Here is a 14,098-nt window from a genome sequence, read left to right as displayed (position 1 = left end):
CCGATACATTAGGACTAACTAATCGATTTTTTTTAAATGTAGAAGTACATAGTTTTATGAGTTGATATTAAACTACGCATCACCACTAGCGTGGAAGTATTCTCATAATATTTTCCCGACGCTCAATATTGTTTTTGCGAATTTCTAGAGTTCTATTTGTTTTAAATTTTTTCTTCTTCTGAAAACAGAGTTTTGAGTTTGGGTTTTATTTTGCGGGCTTTTAAGGAGCCCAACCCTTTGCTCTTCAAATCCATGACCCGGGCCCAACAACTCGAGGTGATGCAGGGAGGATGTACGGAGGGTATACAAGTGTTAAACCTTAGAAAAGATAGAGAGTTTACAAGCGATAAACTCTTAGATAGAATTCTGGAATTCACCAGAAAATTAAAGAAAACTCTCAATTTGATTGATTAATAATATGATTGATCTGTCTACACCTATTTAAGGATGTTTAAATATTGATAAAACAAACTTTAGGGCAACTAATAACGAAACCCTAAAAGCCCATGAATTGAATAAAATAAAAACAAAACCAAAAGAAACTAGGGAACATAAAAAGATATTAAATCCATATTCGGATTATCAAAACGACTTCTTTTACCTTAAATCTGAAAGGGCTCACTAAATTTAGTTTTGTAGATCTCATTGTTCCCATTTTGGAAAAGTATTATGTGTTTTAAACATATATTTTGACAAAAAATGCTGAAATTTGATTAATAATTTAAAATCTGCATTGCGCTCGAACAATCCAGCTACTAGCAACCTCAAAACACGTGAATTATTAATTTTCAGATCAATTTTCTTTACCTGACGCCGCTTCCTCAATTTTACCTTCATCTTACTATGTCGGGTCAATTCTCGTTCTCCATCATTCTCCTTCACTTGGAAAGAACTCGACCTCGAGTTCATCTTAAATGAAAAACAAGAATACATACACAAGAATCTCAACAATAAATTAAATAATTGAACCTGTGAGTTAGTGGTATGATCTTCTGCATATTTTGAAGACATAATCATGAACCAACACCAAAGATAAGCTTGTCTATTGCAACCTAAATAGATTCTTATTCTCTGAATTCCTGAGAGTGTATGGAGCACGACAGTCCCACAACCCATCCGTGTCGAAAACTGTAAATCTCCGGAGGGGCTATGCCTTATTTATTTATCTCTTACTCCCGTTTATAGTACTTTGATGTCACGGGCAAGTTTGAGACTATATGCTACCGTGCACAGTTTATTAGGGCATTAGTTAGGAAAATGGACACTTTCGCCGTCCAACCAGAGTATGAGTTGGTTGGGAGTCGGTGGTGCGAAGAACGTGATCTGAGTAAACATCTCTACTACTATCCGACCCTTGCAGCGCTCCAAAGTTTTAGCATGATTGTATCCCAAACTCGCATAATTTTAAATATGGTTTTCTCTTGATGTCCAAAACCTACTCTCAATGTTTTATAAGAATATATTTTATATCCTTATCCGGTTTTCAAATTTCATAGACGGGCTGGCCCTTACTGGGCAAGTGAGGACGATGTTCTCCCTTGCTTTGGTTCCCTTGTTGGATCACTTGGTCTTTCTGGAGTTAGGAGTCCGCTAGATGATGAAATAATTGTGTAGAAATTAAAGTATTCGATAGTACACCAAAGCTTATTCAGAGGTTCGTTAGCAATACAAGTCATAATATAATCAAAGGGTTAACCTAAAAGCATGCTCTCTCTGCTGGAACCGCTTTCTCGGCCGCCTTGGTTCAGGTATGACAACAATTACCTAGACTGAGCTACACTGATGGTCTGGGCGGACTTTTTAGTCGACCATCGATCCTCTTTGCCTGCTTGTTTTGAGGTCATTTTCTCAATGAAACTATCCAAGCCTGACAGCATGATACAAATCGATCGACATGTACGTAAAAGTGAATCGATTTGTGCCTCACAGCTACGGTTTCATTTTCTTTCTTTTTTTCTTTTGTCCTTTTTGTAACAAGGCCACATTATAGTTCATTGAATGTCCACTCCATCGATCCATATTAAAGCAATCAATAATGTACGTATTCGTTTTCAAAAAAAAAATGTGCGTAGCGATTGTTTAAAATATTCCAATACTAACACCGCAAGTAATTAATCTACTTCTGCATAAATAGTAGATGTATTTGCAAATACATATGTAGAGATTTAGAAAATCCAAAGGGGGCATAAAATGCTGCACTGCTTTTGACTTCTTGCATCACGTCTTGTTCTGCAATTCAGATGTTAACAAATTCCAAGTGAGATACTTATACCATAACTGTTTCTCAAAAGAAACTAATGTTAGTTTGAGATCGAGATATGGGACTGTACCTCATCATATTTCATTACAACATTTGTTTCGATCCGGTGGCCTTCTTTGCACTCACATTGAACAACAGTAGCTAATTACAATAGAATTACAACAATCAATTAAACTAATCCCATTAGAGAAATGTGTGTGTGAGTGCGCCTATCATTGCATATTCTATTGTTCACACAGAAGAACACACGGCCGAACTCAATTTAAGGATATAGACCTAGTAATGGATGCTAATCTGCGTTGTGTGTGGGCGCGTTTCAAATCTGTGCTATAATATATACAATCAACATATGCCAGCACACACCTGTTATAAGTTGCATTAGAATTTACAGCAGGCTCGTCCCCCAGAGTGATACAAGATAATGGTGTTGAAAGGAACTCCAAAGGATCAGATTCACTGCAACTGCTTGAACTTTCCAGTGGCGATGTAATAGGATCAGATTCTCTGCAACTGCTTGAATATTCCAGTGGCCATGTAATTGGAACAACACTGTCCCTATAGCAATGGATAAAGAATGGATGATGCAGGTTATAAACTAGACTCACAAAACACTTGCAGTAATGTTGAAGAAAGTAGCAGACAAGTATATGAGTTCATAATACAATCATACCCCTCAAGACTTATTTGTTTGCAACGATTAACCTTGTCCATTGTGTAGCATCCAAGAATGATGTTAAGACGCTTTGCAAGTTCTGGTACCTTAAAATGTTGCACAATATCCCAAACTTGTATGATCTGCACTTGTTGTGAATTATCTTGCAGAATGTCCACACTCCATATCAAATTCAGGTTTAGATGAACTTGATACTTTTCTAACAGCTGACAACAAGTCCCGCCATAGACTTTTGCCTCATGAGATTGGCGCCAACCATTAGAAAGCTTTTTCAGTAGAGAAGCCACTTCGTGACAAATCTCAGGGTCTTTAAATTGTGCAATGGAGTTTTTAAATTCATTGGCAAAGTAAACCTGTATAGGTGAAGATATATTGACTAAGGGTAGAATAACAGCAAGGAATATACAGAAGAAAATAAATATATAACAGCAAGGAAGAAATCTAATAGCATGAATTCTAAGGAATACAGGTGAAGCAGAAGTATAGAACAGTACTATTGTTAGGCTAGCTTGAAAATTAATGATGACTGTACCTTCCATTTTGCATTTCTGAACAGCAGAGAATCAGAATTGAATAAAGCTTGAACCTGGTTAAGATCCACGAGGGCAGATACCATAGCATGGGACAAGTTGGTGTCCTCCTCAGCATTGAAAAAACAATTGCGATTCTTGGCATCGATGATTAGCTTCTTCCAAATAGAGTTGCTGTTACACAAGGTCGGACCATTCCCCAATATCCAAAGACAGTGCCTAAACATGCAGAAACAAATCAAAACTAATTATACGAACAAGTACATATCTGTACAATTAATATAAACAGGTGGGTCTGATTAATCTAACTGCATGCTCGATCCATCAACAATGTAAATTATGTTGCTATAATATTGCAATTGTATGTAGAGAGTAGAGTTATACCGTGCACGTGTTAGTACAACATTAACTCTTTGAAGATTTGACAGGAAACCAATTGATCCATTCCCATTACATCTAACAGTGGAGTTGATTATCACGTCCTCTTCACCACCTTGGAATCCATCAACAGAACGCACACTTACAGAGAAGTCAGTTCTTTCTAATTGATCTGTATTGTATTTTTTCACTCTCTGTTCAATTTCATAGACTTGGCTATTGTAAGGTGATATGATCCCAATACTAATCTTCTTCTTTGTTCGAGAAAATTCTTGGGTTTGAAAAACAAAAATAAGACAAAATTAAGTAAGGGACCTGAAAAATTGTTATCTATATGTGAATAACCCTAAAAAGAAAACCAGACACATCTCAAAGAAGCTTACCTTTGTAAAGGCTAAGAACTATCTGATCGACAACAGCAACCTCAACCATATTTTTCGGCCCGTATCCACGACCAAATTCTTCTTTTCCATCTGCAATGTTAATGAAAGAGTAGGGTCCAAACAATTTTCCCTCAAGGAAGCATTTCTCATACCTTTCTTCGTTGACATTTGGACCATCTAATATCTGATTATTGTAAAACTCCCTTTTTGGAAATAAGCTAATTGATGGATGCATCCGATACTGGACATTGAGAAGGTGCTTCTCATGTCCCAATAGGACTAGTCTTTCGAACAAACTCCTTCCGAAACCAGCACTCTCTGCGATCTAATTAACAAGCCATACATACTCATTTCTCGTGATGTTAAGGACGAGATATAAAAGGACACTGCAAATGTGAAAATGAACATATAAATAAGGACAGAGCAGAAACCTTGCTTTTAACCATAGCAGAAAGTTGCCTCTCATCTCCTATTAGAATAGCATGTCGAAGGCCACCTAGTTGTAAGGGGATTGCCGATTCACACTCTTTAAGCCGAGCAGCTTCATCAATGACTAAAATTTCTAGTGGTTTGATTACTTCAGCATGCAGTCTTGCCGAGGTTGATGCAGTACAAAATATTAAGCAAACGTTTTCCAAACACAGCTTCCTTATTGCCTGACTATCATTAGAATTTGGAACGCAAAATGCACGAAGTGACCTCAGTATCACAACACAATCGTTTGCAACCGATTGAAAACTTTCACTAGCAATGCCAACCCCCTTAAACACTAAAGAATTAACTTTCTTGAGCAATTCAATAGCTCTAATCATGTATTTCACCACATTTAATGAAATGCAAGAAGTTGGCAAGTGAGTGTACAAGTTTACCATACACAGGGTCAGATTTTCACCAATGACGGTATGATTCTTCTTCAGGAATTCCTCAAACGTCAAAACATCAATACTATCAACACTTGACGAGTTCTTACGATCACTATCTTCACCATTATTGACACATCTTTCCGATCCCTTTTTCAAAGGTAGTGAATACTGTTTCTCCTTCACAAACTCCTCAAACGTCAATAAACCATTGTGATAATCACTCGTTGAGTTCCTGCTATCACCATTGTATTTCTCCCTTCTCTCTTTTAAATACAGTGAGTATTGTATCTCCTTCACAACCTGCTCAAACGTCAATATACTATTGTTAACATGACTTGTTGAGCTCCTATCACCAGAATCATTTTCATAATGGTATTCCCTCCTAATTGATTCTAAATATAATGAGTATTGTTTGTCTGGATCCTGAAGCAAATATATCATTGACTGTAGCCAATATTTCCAACCAGACAATGGAGCAAAACATTTGGACAGAATATTTTCACGATGATCAAGATATACCTCAAGAAGGTCATCATTACTATCAATCTTCAATCTCTTTCTATTCCCAAATAGAATTATATCTCCAAGTCCATACTTGTCATTCTCTGATGATTGGTTAACCAATTTCACAAGCCGTTTTGTTACTTCTACGATGGAAATGTTGGTGGGAGTGCATGTTAGTGTTTTGCACTTCAACTGAAACAATGCAAACAGTGATAAACCAACTGTCTTTGTTTTTCCAGTCCCTGGAGGACCCCATATAAGCTGGACTGAATTCTGGTGATGGCACTTACTCAAACTGATACAGTTCAAAACTGCAGCCTCTTGGGAATCATTTAGATCGGAACACATTTCAGGCCACATGGGAGAAAGCGCAAGGAAGCTGTTTTCTTTGGAACAACATATTGTGCAAGAATTCTGACCCTGAGAAACAGAGATATCAGTGGGAGTTGTATAACTTGTATTTATATTTCATAATTCCTTAATTATTAGCATTAAGAATATAAGAAACATGCATATGCTAATCTGAAATATGAAGTTACGTGAGTAAGGTTCATGATTCTTCCTAAAGATAGAAATTCAGAAGAATACATGTGATGAGTTTCGTAGTTGCACTTGCAGAACACTCCTGAGCAGATTTGTGTTTGCGCCTGGTTCTGAGTTCAAAGCTTTCCATACACGTACGTTTGTTGTCATGTTCATGAGATATACAGCGAATAGTTTATTACTCTTTCTCATAACCCTTTTGTTTCCTGGCACTCCTCCCTCGATGGACTTTGATGCAAGTATCAGAAGCATATCAGAACTCCCGGGTGGTGGTCCAATAACAAAAGCAATAAGATAGGAATTTCTGGATCTGTTCAAATCATCAATGTGTTTTGGTCTCACATCGGTGAGTGCAATGATGTCACCAGCTTCTGGCTCATATGCTCCTACAGAATCTCCTCCTTCTCTCCTCTTACATGTAATTTGGTAAAAAAGGTCTTTAGGTGGTTTATGATCCTTGGAAGTTTCAACAGTCAGAATTTCACAGGCAGGTGACTGCGAGAGGGACATCACGCTTGAGCGTAAATCTTCATGTGTTTCCTCTAGAAGTGAAGGGACAAATACTCTCATGTAACTCATTACATCCGAGAATGTCTCAGGAATCTTAGTTACCTGTAAGTAGATCACTCTTACATTATTTACTGTCAAATGCAAATAAGCAGTTTTTGTTAACACTAACTTCTTCTTTTTCCGGCTAAAGACAATATCTTGTTATAAGAAAAATGCACAAAGCAAACTGTAATAACCCGATTTTTCGGAACGATGTTTGATGTGTTTAATTTCTATAAGTTGTGAAAATCATTAAAATGACAAGTTGGATTGCTTGCAACATTACGAAAACAAGAACGGTAACGTTCTCGGAACGTTTAATTAGAAAAACGTTACGTTTCCGCAACGTATATATCGACTTTTATTCCGTCGCTCGGTTGCGAAAACTTCCTTCGCGAAAGTTGTAGGGCTCGTCGATACGAGTTTGTGGATAGGTGAGCGTTCTAATCGGACGTCGTACGTAAAAGTTATTAACGATAGAATTTGTTTCCGATTTTGGAAACTAGTATAAAAAGGAATTTTTATCAGCTAGAGTTTCCAAAATTGGAAACCCCTCATTCTCTCTCACTCTCTTCTCTCCGCCTCCCTCTCCCTCTCACCAGATCCCTTCTTCTCCCTCTCGGCTCTCACCCTGATCTCCCTCCTTCGAGGGAGGTGCTCCCTCACCGCCGGCACCAGTGACCTCGCAGGCACGACGCGACGCACCACCGAGCAAGACCCGAGCCAGCTCGCCGCCATGAAGCTCATCACGCCTCGCCAGACCACACGACTGGACTGAGCTCTACGACGAACTCCGGTGCCTCCAAGACCAAAAATATGTGAGGTTTTGACTATAAATGATGTTGTGATTGTTGTTGTGTGTATTGTGGATGTTTTGGATGATTTGTGGAGGAGAATGGAGTGAGATCGGGGGGGGGGGAAATGATGAACACCGCCGTCTTAGGCGGCGCGTGTGGGGGCGTGGGGCAGTCTAGGGGTGGTCTGAGACCGTAGGAAGGAGGAGGAGGAGGAGAGGAAGAGTTTTGGGGCGGAGGTGGTGTGATACGCTCCGGTGTCGGAGTAGGCGCGTGGGCCCCACGCGCGGCCGCCGGCGAGTGGCGCGTGAACAGTGACTCCGACACAGTAAATTGTAAAATTTTATTTTTAAGTACGTTGAATGTAAAAAGTAATTTACGTACAGTAAAAGTAAATTTTATTTAAGTATGGTAAATGTAAATTACTTTCAGTAAATGTAAAAAGTAATTTTCAAAAGGGTAAATCAGTAATTAATATTTACTGAGACTGTATTCACATGTGAATAGTATTTATACGTATAGAAATATGTAAACAGTATGTACTCGTACAAGAATACGTAATGGATGTGTATTTATACAGTAGTACATAAAATGGTAAATACGTGAATAGTACACAGTAAATAGTACTTAGTGAACAGTAAATTCGTAAAACCAAAAATTGCTGAACAATAACAGATTATTACTGTTACGGCATTTAAAGGTTTACGAAACGTTTCTAAATTCTTTTCTTATCTTTTCAAGGTGATTGATAAATCAAGGAAATGAATTATCTTCGGAAATTGTGGAATTACGCTCGAGTTGATAAGGTGAGTAAAATCTCACATATTTACGAATCTACCCTTGCGGTGATTTCAAGATTTTTGCAAGAGTTTTAAATATTGAAATACGACATGTATATGATATAGTGGAATATATATATACTTGTATAAATGGTAAATAAGTACAAATATGTATAGTTGCTATATTATATACTGTTACGAATTCATTGTGAATATGTCATTTCGATGACGAGAATTATATATTGAGCATGGGATTTAATTTGTACAATATGAGGTGTGATTATTGTACATGGTTTTAACATGGTGTTTGTTAAACGTTTTGTCTTCGGACGTGTTTAGGAAATATGACATGTATATGATATAGCGGATTATATATATATTGTATGAATGGTAAATAGGTACATATATATATAGTTTGCTATATAATATACTGTTATGATTTTATCGTGTTGATGTCATTTTGATGACGTGATTTATATATCGAGCATGTGATCTTGATTTGTACAATATGAGGTGTGATTATTGTACGTGATTTTAACATGGAGATTGTTAAAATGTTGATTTGTCTTCGGACTTGATTTTTGTACAATATGAGGTGTGATTATTGTACGTGTTTGGCAAGTCAGAACCTAGCCTTTGGCCGGACGAAAGTTACGATACAGTTAGAGCTCTAGTCTATCTACCGGAGTACTGCATGTGAGGTAACAGGTGGTTATCGGCCCATGAGTACTCATATTGTTTTGATGTTGGGTAACAGGTGGTTGCCCAATATCGGCGGTGTACTACGTGAGGGGTAACCGATGTGTACCAGCGTTCATTAGTACCCGTATTATAAATGTATTTGGGTAACCATAAGGGTTGCCCGATTTCTCATGAGCACTTTCATTTCATATATTTTTGGGACAACCAGATGGGCCATCCATTGACTCATGAGTGCATTTATATTTGTTGATTTGTGGATTAACGTATATTTTAATATGCGAGTTATATTTTCATTTTACTCATACGAGCTATAAGCTTACCGGGTTTGTATTTACAATCCCGGTGCACCAATTCGATGGTGTATGGGATAATTCCGCAGGTGTTGATTAGTGGAGATTGAGAGACGACTCCGGAGACTCGAAGTTGTTCATTATCCTGCTTGTGGTGAGGTTTCTATTGCGGATTTGTGTGTGAGACTTGTGAGGATTTATTTATGAGTTTTGGTGAGAGATTGTGAAGATTATTACATTTCCATTTTATGTAATGTTGAATTATAAATTTGGTTTGTAATAATTTGTTGTCTGAGTTGTATTGTGAACTCAGTATTGATCCGCTGTGCATTTAAAATGATTTCGATTCGTTGAGATTGTTTTGGTGTTGTACGACTTTAATATTTTGAGTTTTTATGCTCGAAATTTTAGGATCGTTACACAAACATATAATGATACAAATATAACATCATTTATGGTAAAGCTAAATAGGGATTCCCAGTACGTCACTGTCAAATCTGCAATCTATTCTGCAATCTAATATCATTATTTATTCTGTACTACAGCAAAATAATGGTTAGGGGGAGGAAACGTACACTTCAGAATTTTAACATTTGAGTTGTTAATGCAAAGTTTTCAATATACTTTGAATTCAAAGTATATTTAATGACAAGATACGCAATAAGCGTATAAAGATTAAGAAAACACTTCATAAATTACAACACACCAAAACTAAACATAAATCGAAAGCATGTGTTCAAGCAAGAAATGTATCCTACAACATCATTTAATTTGATCATTTACCAGTAATCCAATAAAGAACTCCCATAGAAGGAAACGAAACAAAATGAAAATTGACAACGATGTAGCTAGCAGTTCAACAGACAGAAGAGGCAAACCTGGTTTTTGTAATGATCTTTATTAAGAACATCTCTTATAGACCAAGAAAAGACCTCATCAATCAATCTCCTGCCCGGCACTTTTTTCCTAACCTTGCTACTCTCCCTCTCCATTATCTAAATAAATTCTTGCTTCTGCTTACTTTCAACTTGTACTGTCTATTTTGATCAGCTCCGTCTAGCAATGCAGCTCATTGTTCTTATGTTTGATTATTACTTGGCCTTGAAGGAGAGGATCGTTTTGTATACAATGAAAGGTAAGTAGAAAAAGAGAACCAAAGATGTCGACCTTCCCAGTTCCCCACTAAGGTTTTACTTGGTGAAGAGCCTATTTTCCTATTGGCAACGTACAACTACTCTTTTGCAAAGACCAACCAGCAAAAAGATCTCTCTCTCTATATATATATATATATATATACACACACACAGTGTCTTCCTGGCTTCCTTTATGCCTAGCAAGAAGAAATAATGGCACTCCATCTCGTCATAAGTACTAGTTACCGCTTTGATTTCCATTACTGTTGCAAATCGAGGTCATAGAAAGTTATTGACCCAAAGTAGCTAATCCTAGAAGATATTGAAAGACAGAGATTTAACAATATCTTTGCTGCTTATTTGGTAAGACTAATAGTCGATCACTTCATTTCCTACATAAGTTGGTTATGATCTATTTTCCAGTAGAGTACATAACATTGCATGCATGGCAAAAGTTCTAGTTGCTATAGGTGTGCAACATTTTGCAATCAAATTAGGCGACAATATTATATAAGGGGAATCATAATGGATTGATGATGGTAAAATGGTAATGACCATTGCAATTGCTGGAACCCTGAAAATAGTACTGAGCCCACTTATCCGGGTGCTTTGGTAAATTACTTGATGGGTTAGGCTAATTCCATTGTCAGTCAAAGTACAGCACGTATATGCTACTGATCCTACAGAGCATCTCCAATAGCTTTGACATTTTAGAGAAAAAGAGAAAATTTGCAGATTTTTGGCATTTTTCCACTCCAACAGTTTTTACATCTCATTCTCCAAAATAAAGAAATTGATGAAAAAGAATGGTTGATTCTCCAAATTATGAAAGTAGATTTGAATATAAAAAATAGTTAAAAATTTGTTTTAGTTGTATAATTTGATTTAGGGTCAATATTATCATTTGACTGGTATTCGATCTATTCTTAATTAACAACGTATGAGATCTTATTCAAAGAGAAACTAGACCCTCGAGAGGAGACTGAGTTGGATCTGACAAGTCTGCTCATTGTGTAAGCTGAAAGGAATCTGGTACTAGACTTATAATGATAGAAAATTGACTTCAGAATACTTAGATCTAAGAGTGACAAACTTCTTTGCTCCGCTCATGCCTCACTCGAGACTTATTGTTTGGACGTGGAAAACTTACTGTTTAGTTGGAGAAGAAGGAAACCCATAAACCCATAAACCCAATATATAGAAGTAAATTTCTAAATTTTAAGAATAGAAACAGAAATACAAACAAATAGCACAATAAATAGAGGATTTAAATATTCAACTCAAGAACCACTCCAAGAGGCTAGGCCTACCAATCGGGGATTGAGAAGTGTTAATAGATAAATAGATCGACTTAGGATCCACACTTTGGAGGCAAAGCCTCCACATGTGGACTAAGAGGTTTAAACATCAGAGATTAAATACTTACAACTCTTACGACTCTGATACCAGAAACCACAAAAGCATGTATAATAAAAATATGAACCTTTGTTGATAATTACTATACTCATCATCAAACAAAATGAACTCTCCATCCCCCTTCTGGAATTTTAAAGAGAATGGTGACGAGGACGAAATTATTAAAGAAATGACCACTTTATGTAACAAAATATTCAAATAAGACAAAGTCAACATATTGAGTTTAGGAGCCGTGGAACCAGAAACTTATATGAGTGGGATAAAAAAATTACTGTTATTTGCTTGAATTGTAAAAAAAATATATTCTGTTATCCTTAAATTATGTATGTCGATATTTGTTATCAGAATAAAGTTCTTTCAAATTAATTTCTACACGTCTCTATTTTGATCTCAAATTTTGTATAAGAGGAGATGATATCTCACCTAATGTTCATTTGTAAAGTCTCTCCATCTCACAACTGTAAATTTAAATAAAAAGAGTAAATGTATCTAATGAATAAACTATGAATCCAAAAACTAAACTAGTAAACACTAAAACAGAAGAGTCAAACCTAAAACAAATAAGAGAAGAGTATAATATTTTAGACTTTTTTCGTAATTTTTCCCTTATATTACAAAAAAAATAAGTGAGAAAATTGGAATGTTGGACTCGTCAATTGAGTTTGACTTTTGGATAGTGATGTAAAAAAAATATGAGTGGGGGCCTATGTAGCACGGACACGTTGTCTGGGCTCCGTATCATGTGTCCGACACGTACATGTCCGGACACGCGAATTGGGATTGGACATGGCTCAGACACGATTGAATACGTTAGGGACACGCCTATGTCCACATTGGATACGCAAATAAGGACAAGCGGGGTGTTTTTTTCCTTAAACTTTCTGAAGACCTAACTCCGCTCCAGTTGACCACTTCGACCACTTCAATCCCCATACGCAGCCAACTCCAACCCCGACTGAATCCCACTCCAACCACTTCGCTCCCATAACTATTGTTGCCGACCTCCTTCTCCTGTCGCCACCACCGCTAGGAAGTAAGTCCGAGCCTCTCTCTCTATCTCCCTCTCCCTCTCTCTCTATATCTCTCTCTCTCCCTCTCCCTCTCCCTCTCCCTCTCCCTCTCTCTCTCTCTCTCTCTCTCTCTCTCTCTCTCTCCCTCTCCCTCTCCCTCTCCCTCTCCTTTTTCTTCTTCTTTGTCTTTTGTTATGGAAGTAAGAACTTAAATATTTTTTTGATTTGTGATGAATTGAGTTATGGGTTATGGTTGAATTGAATGGAGTTATGGAGTTATGGAGTTTGGATAGGGGAACTTTGTTTGTTCTTCTGCAAATCTCCTTCAATTTTCGTTTTTAGTCCTTACCTCTGCTTGATTCATAATTTGATTAGTTTCAGTGGAGGTGATTTAAGATGCATAGTTTGATTCATAGCTTGATTCATAGCTTGATTGGTTAATATCGTCTGATTCATAGCTTGATTGGTTAATATCGTCTGATTCATAGCTTGATTGGTTAATATCTTCTTATTCATAGCTTTATTCATAGTTTGATTACCTCGTAATATCTTCTGATCAGTGAATATAAAATGAGAACAATGTATGCAACATTGACAGAATACAATTGACAATAAGATATAGTGGCCGACAACACTTTCACTACCCAAATTCAAAATTATCTGCGCAGTATGATCCTCAGTATGGTAAAGATGTCTGACTAGAAAATTTAGAAACGAAAATTCTTTTGTAGTTGTTATGCAGTGTTGGTCTTCAATTCTTCATTCACCTTTTGTAATACAGAAACTTGTATTACAAGTTTTTGCTTAATAGAAACACAATGGTTCTGTTAGAATTATAATGTTAGAAACACAACAGTTCTATTAGAATTTTTATGTTAGAAACACAATGGTTGTTTACTTGTCGCTGAACTGGCTGAGCTTAACATATAAACAGAACTTGACATATAAACTGTTGAGTTTGATTTTATTTCTTTTCAGGAGGTATGAGTACATGAGGATCAACTCCTATTAGTTCTAGTGCTGGATCTGTTAATGCTAGAGATGGAGGTGTAAAGATTGTCAAATTTGTTGGACTCGTATTTGTATTTGACATCTGAGATGATCTTATTCTAATTTAAGAAACTATGCTAGTTGCTACCCTTTTTTTTCTTAATTAGATATATATATATAAAATAATATTTAATTAACGTGTCCAAAACATGTCAGTGTCCAATAAAAATTTCATTTAACGTGTCCGCGTATCCAATCGTGTCGATTATGGACACTTGTGTCTGTATCCGTACTACATAGG

General features: G+C 36.7%; 1 protein-coding gene across 2 annotated transcripts in view; it reads right to left on the bottom strand.

The window, feature by feature from the left end:
- Positions 1 to 10,269, bottom strand: part of LOC126782809 (uncharacterized ATP-dependent helicase C29A10.10c-like) — a 72,728-nt gene extending 62,459 nt beyond the window's left edge. The window contains exons 1-11 of one of the 2 annotated variants that reach the window (XM_050508134.1): positions 10,127 to 10,269; positions 6,180 to 6,746; positions 5,607 to 6,011; positions 4,656 to 5,387; positions 4,225 to 4,549; positions 3,848 to 4,112; positions 3,466 to 3,682; positions 2,931 to 3,286; positions 2,624 to 2,815; positions 2,331 to 2,401; positions 2,116 to 2,229 (exon numbers count right to left, since the gene is read on the bottom strand). In XM_050508134.1, coding sequence (XP_050364091.1) covers positions 2,383 to 2,401; positions 2,624 to 2,815; positions 2,931 to 3,286; positions 3,466 to 3,682; positions 3,848 to 4,112; positions 4,225 to 4,549; positions 4,656 to 5,387; positions 5,607 to 6,011; positions 6,180 to 6,746; positions 10,127 to 10,240 — 3,192 coding nt within the window. In that variant the 5' untranslated portion in view covers positions 10,241 to 10,269 and the 3' untranslated portion in view covers positions 2,116 to 2,229; positions 2,331 to 2,382. Of the gene's footprint in view, positions 1 to 2,115; positions 2,230 to 2,330; positions 2,402 to 2,623; positions 2,816 to 2,930; positions 3,287 to 3,465; positions 3,683 to 3,847; positions 4,113 to 4,224; positions 4,550 to 4,655; positions 5,388 to 5,606; positions 6,012 to 6,179; positions 6,747 to 10,126 lie in introns of those variants that run through there. The other variant, XM_050508133.1, reaches the window with a different exon arrangement.
- Positions 10,270 to 14,098: the final 3,829 nt, after the last annotated feature.

Source organism: Argentina anserina, chromosome 2, assembly GCF_933775445.1.
Source record: "Argentina anserina chromosome 2, drPotAnse1.1, whole genome shotgun sequence".
NCBI classification, from domain to species: Eukaryota; Viridiplantae; Streptophyta; class Magnoliopsida; order Rosales; family Rosaceae; genus Argentina; species Argentina anserina.
This window is presented reverse-complemented; position numbering and strand designations above follow the sequence as displayed.